Genomic DNA, 12,210 nt, shown 5'->3' with positions numbered 1-12,210 from the left:
GAAGTTTACATACACTCAATTAGTATCTGGTAGCGTTGCCTTTAAATTGTTTAACTTGGGTCAAACATTTCTGGTAGTCTTCAAAAAGCTTCCCACAATAAGTTGGGTGAATGTTGTCCCATTCCTCCTGACAGAGCTGGTGTAACTGAGTCAGGATTGTAGGTCTCGTTGCCCGCACACGCTTTTTTAGTTCTGCCCACACATTTTCTATAGGTCAGGGCTTTGTGATGGCCATTCCAATACCTCGACTTTGTTGTCTTTAAGCCATTTTGCCACAACTTTGGAAGTATGCTTGGGGTCATTGTGAATTTGGAAAACCCATTTGCATCTAAGCTTTAACTTCCTGACTGATATCTTGAGATGTTGCTTCAATATATATTAAGTTGGGATGGTGTTCTACGGCTTGCAAGCCTCCCCTTTTCCTCCAAACATAACGATGGTCATTATGGCCAAACAGTTCAAATTTTGTTTCATCAGACCAGAGGACATTTCTTCTAAAATTAAGATATTTGTCCATATGTGCAGTTGCAAACCGTAGTCTGGCTTTTTTATGGCGGTTTTGTAGCAGTAGCTTCTTCCTTGCTGAGCGGCCTTTCTGGTTATGTCGATATAGGACTTGTTTTACTGTGGATATAGATTATTTTGTACCTGTTTCCTCGTGCATCTTCACAAGGTCCTTTGCTATGGTTCTGGGATTGATTTGCACTTTTCGCACCAAAGAACGTTCATCTCTAGGAGACAGAATGAGTCTCCTTCCTGAGCGGTATGACAGCTGCGTGGTCCCATGGTGTTTATACTTGCGTACTATTGTTTGTACAGATGAACGTGGTACTTTCAGGTGTTTGGAAATTTCTTCCAAGGATGAACCAGACTTGTGGAGGTCCACAATTTTTGGGGGGAGGTCTTTGCTGATTGATTTATTTTGATTTTCCCATGATGTCAAGCAAAGAGGCACTGAGTTTGAAGGTAGGCTTTGAAATACATCCACAGGTACACCTCCAATTGACTCAAATTATGTCAATTAACCAATCAGAGGCTTCTAAAGCCATGACATAATTTTCTGGCATTTTCCAAGCTGTTTAAAGGCACAGTCAACTTAGTGTATGTAAACTTCTGACCAACTGGAATTGTGATACAGTGAATTATAAGTGAAATATCTGTCTGTAAACAATTGTTGGAAAAATTACTTGTGTCATACACCAAGTAAATGTCCTAACCGACTTGCTAAAACTATAGTTTGTTAACAAGAAATTTGTGGAGTGATTGAAAAATGAGTTTTAATGACTCCAACCTAAGTTTATGTAAACTTCTGACTTCAACCGTAGTTAACATTGTAATAAGATGGTGGTGAAGAGGATTGCTAAAGTTTGACACGCCCCTGACCAATTGAGCTATTTTGTTTGCGTTGTTTTAACTTATTATTTTACTTATTTTGTACATAATGTTGTTGTTACCGTCTCTTATGAACGAATATAACTTTTGGATATCAGATCAGTGATTACTCACCACGAACTGGAAAAAAAATGTTCCTTTAGCAAGTCCGACGAGAAAGACATACTGCTCTCCCGGGAACAGGCCCAAATCCCAGTCATTTGTGCGAAGAAAAGACAGAGGAAAAGAGGAAGCAGATCGGGCTGCCAACTGAGAATCCGTGGAAGAGTGAGTAAACTCCCACTGCCTTCCGTTCTTCTTGCTAACATGCAATAATTTGATGACCTATGATTACCCTACCAACGGGACATTAAGATTGTAATATCTTATGTTTCACTGTGTCGTGGTTGAACAAGGACACAGAAAATATAGAGCTGGCAGGATTTTCCATGCACCGGCAGAACAGAGATGCTACGTCTGGTAAGACGAGGGGTTGGGGTGTGTGTCTTTTTGTCAGTAACAGCTGGTGCGCGATGCCTAATATTAAAGTCTTGAGGTATTGCTTGCCTGAGGTAGAGTACCTTATGATAAGCTGTAGACCACACTAGCTACCAAGAGAGTTGTCATCTATATTATTCGCAGCCGCCTATTTACCACCACAGACCGATGCTGGCACTAACACCACACTCAACCAACTCTATAAGGCCATAAGCAAACAAGAAAATGCTCATCCAGAAGTGGCAATCCTAGTGGCCGGGGACTTTAACCTGTTAAGCCTACCCCTGTTTACTGCCCCTTCTGGAGGAATTGGGTACCCATATAAAACAGGATACATTTTTGTCAAAAGTTGCTAATATATGCATATAAAAAGTATTAGCGAATAGAAAACACTCTAAAGCTTCTAAAACCGTTTAAATTTTGTCTCTATGTAAAGCAGAAGTCTCAGGGCATGCATTCTCCCAAAGTCTCTCTTGTCATGGAAAAAGTTAGCCCAACTTTGACGTCATCGTATACGCAATTCCCAAACAACTACAGCTCTGGGAATAGTCTGTACGTGTTCAGCGCGAAGCCTGCTTTCAATGGGGCTTCTCATTGTGAGAATCACGCGCTCACGAGACGTTGAGCGTGCTGAAAGGTCTCGGTCACGCGAAAATAAAGTGTACGATTATGCGCGCTCTGCTCCGGTGAAGTCTTTTCTTCAGGATCGATTAAAAGACGTGTGTTTCGCTTCGTCCTCACAATTGCTGTACACCTTTATAACATGTTAAAACTTAATTATGAACATAGTTTGACAAGTTTACTCGACATATAATATATATTTTCGACGTTTTGGTGCGCATCCACTTGAATTTTGCCTACATTTCGACCGAAATGTGGCTATTTTGAGAACCGAAAGACACAGACTGCAAAACTAAATGCTGTTTTTGGTAAGTATAATTCCTTCCAGGTCTTCTGATGGAAGAACAGCAAAGGGTAAGGGAATATTTATGTGGTAAATTTGGGTTTCTGTGGACTCCAAGATAGAGGAGCTATAATGCTACTTTTTGAGCGCCGACTCATAGTATAGCCTAGTGAACGAAACCTGTAACGTTAAAAATAAATGTAACACAGCGATTGCATTCAGAAGAAGTATATCTTCCTATATATATGTAGAACATGCATATTTAGTCAAAGTTTATGATGTATATTCCTTATTAGCTGACGTTATCTGCCGGAGCTATCGTCATTTCTCAGGACATTTGAGTAGCATTTTTTGAACGATGCATCATTGTAAACAGAGATTTATGGATATATATAGCATATTATTGAAAAAAACATAAATGTACTGTGTAACATGTTATATTACTGTCATCTGATGAAGATTTCAAAAGGTTAGTGAAATTATTTTTCTTTTAATCCTGCGTTTGTTGATTGCATATTTTTTTCAACTTGGCTATGCAAATTAGCTGTGTCTTCGGTGGTGGTTTGACATAAATATGTGCTATGTTTTCGCCGTAAAACATTTTAGAAATCTGAAATGCTGGGTAGATAAACAAGGTGTTTATCTTTCATTTGAGCCATTGGACTTGTTAATGTGTGGAGGTTAAATATTTGTAGGAATATTTTTGCGTTCCATGCGCCACCTTCCAGCTGAACGTGGGGGGGCGGGGGGTTCCCAAATGGGAACCCTAACCCCCCTTCTGGTTAAGGGCATTTAAGTAAGCATTTCCCAGTAAGGTCTGCACTTGTTGTATTCGGTGTATGTGACAAATAAAGTTTGACTTGGAATACAAGTTCAAACAAGTGGAATGAAATGAATGATTAATATATTCCTAATTAGGCTATACATACTGTTGTACATGTGAGGAGCTTATTCCACAGAAAATAAGGCAAATAAATAATCATGAGATCCACTACTGGCCTGTTCTGGATTCTGAAACCTTCTAGAACCTTTGGAAGCCATTCCTCGTACTGTAAGCCTTTGTCTGGCACGTTCTTATAAAAACAAATCCACAATAGTGCTCAACAACACAAGCTCTGTGACAGAGATATAGATCTTTGGCTGAATTGTCTCGTTTTGGCTGAATCGTCACATCTGTTGGAATCCAGCTCACAACAGAAATATGCAGGCTAGAGCTCAGCCAAGTGCAAGGCCAGTCCAGTAATACAGATAGAGCGATTGGGACTGGAGACAATAACAACCCTCTCTTCACATAGTGTCAAGAGATTAAGGGTGATTTCACACTTGGTCCCTTTCAGCCAATTTTTGTGAACTCAGTGCAGTTCACTTAATTTGTTGTTGAGTGTGAACACTCCAAAGGAACTCAGACTCCTTAAAAGAGTCCTTAAGGGAACCGAACTGATCTGAGTTCGGTTCACTTGAATTCCATGGTCTGGTTCCCTTTTTAAGGGCAATGTGAACACAAAGCTCTCCAGGTTCGCTTGTCATTATTCCTGCACCACAGACTAGACTACTGCAACACCATTTCCCCTGCCATAACACCTTCACATTAGCGGTGGTGTAAAGTACTTAAGTAAAAATACTGTAAAGTACTGCTTAAGTCGTTTTTTGGGGTATTGGTACTTTATTTTACTATTTATATTTTTGACTACTTTTACTTCACTACATTCCTTAAGAAAATATTGTACTTTTTACTCCATACATTTTCCTAGACAACCAAAAGTACTTGTTATATTTTGAATGTTTAGCAGGACAGAAAAATAGTCAAATTCACGCACTTATGGCCTCCCGGGTGGCGCAGTGGTTAAGGGCGCTGTACCGCAGCGCCAGCTGTGAAACCAGAGACTCTGGGTTCGCGCCCAGGCTCTGTCGTAACCGGCCTCAACCGGGAGGTCCGTGGGGCGATGCACAATTGGCATAGCGTCGTCCGGGTTAGGGAGGGTTTGGCGAGAATCACAACATAGGGTACAAACTCCACTCTAGATCTTAAAGGGAATACCATTTTTTTATGAAGACTACAGCATTATTTAATCTGCATTTACTCTACTGGTATTTAATCTGTTACCAATTATAATTTACATGTTAATATTATCTTATGAATACAATAATTATGTGTAATCTTTTAACTAAATGCAATCTATTAGCTTCCAAAACGTAAGTAGGTATATCAAGCTGTATCAAGCTGTTCTGATGGAATGGCTTTGTCCTGTTTTACCCAGAGTGCATTGAGTGAATGTTGTAGAAATATATTGGTTCTCTTCTAAACATAGTAATGTGAATGCAAAGACAAATAGAATTCAGACCTAAAAAAAGGTGAAGTGGCAACAGCGTGAATGCAAAGAGAACTGCGTATTTTGCTTTTTTAAAGAGGACTGAGATCGGTTATTTTAAAGTGGACTACGTGCTAAAACACCCTTACAGCCATATCTAGAAGAGATGGCAAAACACAGAGAGGATATGCTAAAATCACACATCGACACCACCACCCCCCCCCCCCCCCCGCAGGTCAGAATAGAAGAAGTAGTAACATCAGCCTGGAGTTACTCACATCCAGCTCCTCCAGCGTCATGAAACCAGAGATAGAAAAGCCATCTATGATGTCCTCCTCAGCAGACGTAGACTCCTTTCTCTTTCTCCTGGGGGGCTTCGGACGGGAAGAAAAGGGGTTCCTGACTCTTTCCTCCCTCTCCGAATCTGAGGAGAAGCGGAGCCCCACACAGCCCCCCCTCACATGGTTATTGTTCCTTGTCCCATTTGATCTTCGTCCCCGATCCCTCTCGGACTTAGACTTCCTCTTTTTTGCGGAGCCCACTGGACCGAGGGCCATCCATTTCCTCAGAGGAAAAGCCCACCTAGAGACTCCTCTAGCAGAGAAGATAATCAACCCTGTCAAGGGCACTCACTGGCACAGTTGAACTCCCAGCAGAAAGAAATACCAACAGATATTTCCTAACAATATCCAACAAGTAGTACGTATAGTTACTCAGTGCATGAAATCCAATGACGAGTAAACGATCAGATAATATCCAAAGGGCATAGGCTGGAGTAGAGAATGCATTGAGTCATTGAAAGCCCAGCAGCAGGTTCCAAAGCAAAGATCCCAAACGGTCGTCCATGAAATCCACTAATAGACAAAGGGTAAAATTGTCGTTTAGACGTGGAAACCAGACTGACAACTCAAAAAGAGGAAAAAAAAATAAGAAAACTCTTTAACTGGAAAAGAATGTCTGATCACTGGACATGTCTTGCCATGGCGAACCAATTGTAAAAAGCCACATCCTGATCCTCCTGAAGGAATCCTCCCTCTTCACATGCTCCAGTCAGCCAGCTCTCTCTCCTGAAAGTCAAAGAGATAGAGAGCATACATTTGCAACATGTTCAGTCAGCAGCAGTCCTTAATGTCGAATGCATTAAGTCAATGAGCCATCCTCTCAAGGTAGGAAGATTATAATACAGTACAGGGGGTTGTTAACAGTCTACATAATGCAACATAAATGAATGTTTCATTACGATATAGCTTCAGACTTCTCACTATACTGTCATTCTTTCTTTTACAATGCATAATCATTAGGCTGAAATCATTATGTGGCTGAGATCATTATGTGTTTCAAAGTGCTCCTTCTCTAATACTGTCTCTATAGTTCTCCCCTGTGGTTTTACTCTATCCTGTACTTTTAATGAAATAAGCATTCTTACATGTATAAATGTAGGGGAATTTTCTCTATTTGGTTAAGCCTATTCCTATATATGTGGACCTTTTAAAAATAGGCCTGCTGTGGTTATCATCTCGGGTTCTGTTCACTGCATATAGAACACCAGCTTGCCTGATCATCACACGATTATGTCTCAATTTCTAAACTCACTGTGCTTTCACCAGAGGTGAGACAATGTATATAAGCGTCATAGTCACCACGACACCTGCCTTTGTGAACACTTCCAATCCCACCTATAATTTACACTCTCTCCATATAGGCGCATAAAACCCTGATTCAGTGTACATTTCTGTGAAAATACCTTTTCCATTAAGTATACCATGTATTTTTTTTCGCCGTCGTGTGTATTCGTCATTATGCATATTTCAATCTATTTATTGAATGGCCTACCCATTATGCAATATTTCTACAAGGTAATTGATTCTTAGAATATACTAGTTTCGTCACAATTTTACATTCCAAATGAATTTCTTCAAATAGATAACCTCATGTAAACCATATAAACACATTGGTCATAACATCCAACACTAGATATTGAATGATGTCTGTCCTTGAGGGTTTGAGATGAGGATTCTGCCAAACAATGCTCTCTCCTAGATCTAGTATGATGACAGAGACATTAACTGACAATTGATCTTAAAGCACTTACATTTGGACCACCATAAGTCAAAAGTTAATGTGTTCAGTCATAATAGGCTAGTCTATGTGATTAACCTATTGCCATTCTAGTCATGCTACATGCTATGCGTTTCAGACAGCATACAGATGACAACACATTCAACAGTGTGTCATCTCAATCATTCCTTAACACAAACATTCATTCTCAGTCTTCTAATCTGCTCTGTATGGCAAAGATACAGATAACATGTACTCTATGAATACTATCTACAATACCAAAACCCATTTAGATACTAAGTGTACATGACATCACCAAAACGGTAGTCTATCCATCATTGAATACACCAAACATCACAGGCATGCTCTAGTCTAGCCTCATCCAAGCCACTCCAAATTTCATAACCCCCCCCCCCCCCCCCCCCAATGCTGCTGGATGAACCGTTCCACAGACAGACAGTAGGAACACACCTTGCCTAGCTCCATCATAACCAGACACACCATAATAATCATATGTCATAGACAACCACCATCTTCAACTTTGAATTATATAATTGTCCAAGGATTGCAATGGAAAGTAGCATGAGTAAAACCTGTAATATACCAATAGCCAGCTAGACTGCAAGTGGCAAATGTTGCACATCAGCACATTACAATGGCTCGCAAATGTGGCTTATTTGGACCGATGGTGCGTAATAAGGGCGCATCTAAACCATCAAAAATCCCAGCCCTGTTTATGCTGCAGTTTTGTCCTTGTTTTAGCCCTATAAGCTAAATTCAGCCTTTCTTATAACGGTCCTAAGCTATTTCCCAGTCCCTATCCCTTTAACCTGATGCCCCGTGCCAACACTCCCCCTAATGACATGCAAACAACATAGCTCTAGTAAATCGTTTAAAAGCTGTTTTGGCTCTTTCGCCTTCCCTTTTCTCGTCCCGTGCTGTTATCACATTATCTTCCTGTCTTCCTTCAGTCCTTTTTTGTCTGTCTCTCTGTCAGTATCTCACGCTCCGTGGCCAGTCCAGCCTACAACAGAGACTGGCACTGCTTCCCCTCCTGCTCCAGCTCTCCGCTTATTTTCACTAACACACAAAGCAAGCCTCTTTTTCTCCAAGACACGTCATGCAAAACCAATAAATGCAAACCCTTGCAAGTGGGGACCGTCCGGGCAAGTCGCTGGTATTCGGATACGAATGGTCAATAAAAGATTAAACAAAAGGAAAAATGTAACTAACAAATAAATCCGGTAAGGAAGCAAAGGCGCTATTCTCTCCCAGTCAGTGCTTGAGGACCGGGCGCATTGATATGGCGATGCCGCAGTGCCGCTTTACAGGGTATGCGCTTCCTCGGCGCAAATAGTGCTGTCAATGGAATCTGGTATGTTTCGTTGTTGTAAGGAGAACCGTCAAAACTATACGCTCATGTAATGTTGTCGGTTGAAACTGTAATAAGCCAGATAAAGTTATAGCCTACTTATGAATGTTCTATGTCTAGCCTACTATACCACAAAAGGTGTGTTACAGTGTCTACTCAAAATTTGGACAGTACATTCTCAGCCTAGCTGCCAAAACAATCCTTTGTATATTTAAATACATAAAACTGCATCTTATTGAGTTTACACTTGTTATGTGACCCTATGTGATGATTCCAGCCCTTCGTAACCACATAAAGAGCCACCACTATTTTAAAAACTCATTATAAAACCTGGATCTTATCCCAAACAACATGTACAATTAATTAATAATTCGAGGAAGGCCCTAAAAATTGCCAAAGACCCCAGCCACCCCAGTCATAGACTGTTCTCTCTACCTCTGCATGGCAAGCGGTACCTGGAGTGCCAAGTCTCGGACAAAAAGGCTTCTCAACAGTTTTTACCCCCCAAACCATAAGACTCCTGAACAGGTAATCAAATTGCTACCCGGATGTTTTGCATTGTGTCCCCCCCCCCCCCAACCCCTCTTTTACGCTGCTGCTACTCTCTGTTTATCATATATGCATAGTCACTTCAGTGCTCCCGCACATTGGCTAACCATGTTATCTGCATTGTGTCCCACCACCCGCCAACCCCTCTTTTACGCTTCTGCTACTCTCTATTTATCATATATGCATAGTCACTTTACCCATATCTACATGTACATAATACCTCAATCAGCCTGACTAACTGTTGTCTGTATGTAGCCTCACTACTTTTATAGCCCCGCTACTATATATAGCTTCGGTACTGTTATTTTTATTTTTACTGTTGTAGTTATATATTTACTTACCTATTGTTCACCTAATACCTTTTTTGCACTATAGGTTAGAGTCTGTAAGTAAGCATTTAATTGTAAGGTCTACCTACACCTGTTGTATTCAGCACATGTGACAAATAAACTTTGATTAACCCTCACACCAGCATGTCGACTCTGATGTATGTCTATAGCTCTTGTGTCTTGACTATATGGATCTGGAGTAAAGGCAGAGGGGGAAACAGTCAGTCAGTATTGAGCATTATGCTGCTATCACCCTGATACCCATTCAGTGCTATTGACAGATCCATCGTCGGCATACAGACCATGGACCTAAGTGTCAGATTATCACACAGGTTATGTAACAGGGCTAGGTTCTCTCCAGGGAGAGACAGAGGGACAATCTCACTGTACTCTGCTCCCCTGTCAAACCCCACTGAAAAAGAACACTGGCCGGGTCTCATGATACTGTGTCACATTACATTTTACTTTTACTGCACATCTACCATTCCAGTGTTTAATTGCTATATTGTAATTACTTCGCCACCATGGCCTATTTATTGCCTTATCTCCCTTATCCTACCTCATTTGCGCACACTGTATATAGACTTTTTCTACTGTATTATTGACTGTATGTTTGTTTACTCCATGTGTTACTCTGTGTTGCTGTATGTGTCGAACTTCTTTGCTTTATCTTGGCCAGGTCGCAGTTGTAAATGAGAACTTGTTCTCAACAAGCCTACCTGGTTAAATGAAGGTGAAATTTAAAAAAATAATTTTTTAACCTATCTGAAGTGTTTGGTCATTGGTGGGTCAGGTAAGTCAGCAAGGGTGGTGGTGGAAACAGAGTTCATGTAAATCTAATTTAGTTGAGTAAAAAAAATCAAATAAAGATCGCATTTCCCAATTAGATAAATTATGATGAATATTGAAAACAATGAAATAATTCCTTATCATGGTGAATATTGCAATTATATTACTCAAAGGTAAATGACAACCATGTCATTTATTTTATTTAGGTCTAAACAAGTCCCTTTCAAATACATGAAATACAAGTCATATATTCTATATCCCCAGGATATACAATGATGAATCCTCCAATGTTTCATGCTCGCTTGGGCTTACCGGTAACCACAACCTAAGGATGCTGAGAATCTCCCAAGCAACTTCTTCATTATGGCCACAGTAATGTATTCAGTTGATATGCTACTGCCTAGAGTACCAAACATGATTATGCAAGGTTGTAGTTATTCCAGGTCTATGCAATGTATCATTTGGGTACAACAAATATATATTCAAACATTGTTTTGAGAGTAGCAGCTTTTGTCCTTACCTTGTAAGAGAGAGCTGTGAAAAGCCAAGTGTTGATTTAATCTCCCTGAAGTGCAGAAATGGATTCTAAAAACCATAATTAATGAAGAACATTTACTTCCATTACTTGTTTGTCAATCATACCAATATCGTTCACAGTCTTGATTACCCAAACATCTCATTTGCCACTTGTAATAGCTCTTAAAGATTTCTCAGTGGTTCCACTTATATATATATGAATAGTGTATTAATGAATCCCTCCATGTGTTCCTATGGTTTCTGTATTGATGTTCTGTTCAAGACTCAAAGCCCCATCCTCCATATTCAATCAGTGGATCAGTGGAGCCGTTGTCACCATGATGCCAGTTGAACATGATTGATTTCCTGTTCCAGTCAGTCATGGGTTCTGAATGCTCAAATGGAACCTGCACCGAAAAAAGCCATGTGTTAAGAAATAAATGAATAGGATTAAACATCAAATACAGACTCAATCCAAATCTTAATTCTAAAGAGTAATCACATTCAATCTAATATGATTGGTGATGAAGGTATTATTCATTTCATGATGATAGCCTATCATTATCTTATTATAACGTCAATCAGCTTAAAGCCCAAAACACCAGCAGTGTGATTATCTCACCAACATGACATGCCTACATGTTGATAGCTAGCACACAGAGCCATGGTCGTGGTGATGGTGCTCGTGTGTGGTGGTGGCAGCACTGTGGGCTGGTCCTGTGTGAATTAGGGATCAGGAGAGCCACTGTATTTTTAGCCTACAGGCATAATGATGCAGCCAGAGTGTGGCTCAGCACGGGGGGTACGGCTCAAAGAGTGTCCAGTCTGAGTACTTCTATTCCCATCTATGGGGGGGGGGGGGGGGTGTGCACCTTGTGTTGGAACAATAAAAGGCCACTCTAAAATGTGCAGTTTTGTCACACAACACAATTCCACAGATGTTTCAAGTTGGGAGCATGCAATTGGGATACTGACTGCAGGAATGTCCAACAGAGCTGTTGCCAGATAATTTATTGTTAATGTCTCTACCATAAGCCGCCTCCAATGTCGTTTTAGAGAATTTGGCAGTACATCCAACGGGCCTCACAACCGCTGACCACGTGTAACCAGGCCAGATCAGGACCTCCACATCTGGCTTTTTCACCTGCGGGATCGTCTGAGAGGGGGTGCTGAGAGGTATTTCTGTCTGTAATATAGCCCTTTTGTGGAGAAAAACTCAATCCGATTGGCTGCCCTCCTAGGCCCACCCATGGCTGCACCCCTGTACAGTCATGAAATCCATAGATAAAGGGCCTCATTTATTTATTTAAATTGACTGATTTCCTTCTACGAACTGTAAATCAGTAAAATCTTAGAAATTCTTTCATGTTGCATTTAGATTTTTGTTCAGTATATTTAATCAAGCCAAGACTAAATACTATCTAGACATGACCAAGGTCAGACACACACATTCTATTCTGGAAAAGAAAGCAACAGGCAGATTTAAAAAACTGTGAGGAGGAGAAGAGAAATAAA

General features: G+C 40.5%; 1 protein-coding gene across 1 annotated transcript in view; it reads right to left on the bottom strand.

Moving 5' to 3' along the window:
* Positions 1-8,419, bottom strand: part of LOC123998797 (autism susceptibility gene 2 protein-like) — a 505,895-nt gene extending 497,476 nt beyond the window's left edge. The window contains 3 exon segments of the mRNA XM_046303945.1: positions 5,361-5,612; positions 5,614-6,149; positions 8,284-8,419. Of these exon segments, the coding sequence (XP_046159901.1) occupies positions 5,361-5,612; positions 5,614-5,643 (282 nt within the window). The 5' untranslated portion in view covers positions 5,644-6,149; positions 8,284-8,419.
* Between the last annotated feature and the right edge of the window lie 3,791 nt (positions 8,420-12,210).

This window comes from Oncorhynchus gorbuscha, linkage group LG16 (genome assembly GCF_021184085.1).
Source record: "Oncorhynchus gorbuscha isolate QuinsamMale2020 ecotype Even-year linkage group LG16, OgorEven_v1.0, whole genome shotgun sequence".
Taxonomy (NCBI): Eukaryota; Metazoa; Chordata; class Actinopteri; order Salmoniformes; family Salmonidae; genus Oncorhynchus; species Oncorhynchus gorbuscha.
Note: the sequence above shows the minus strand (reverse complement) of the source record. Positions and strands in the feature narration are given on the sequence as shown.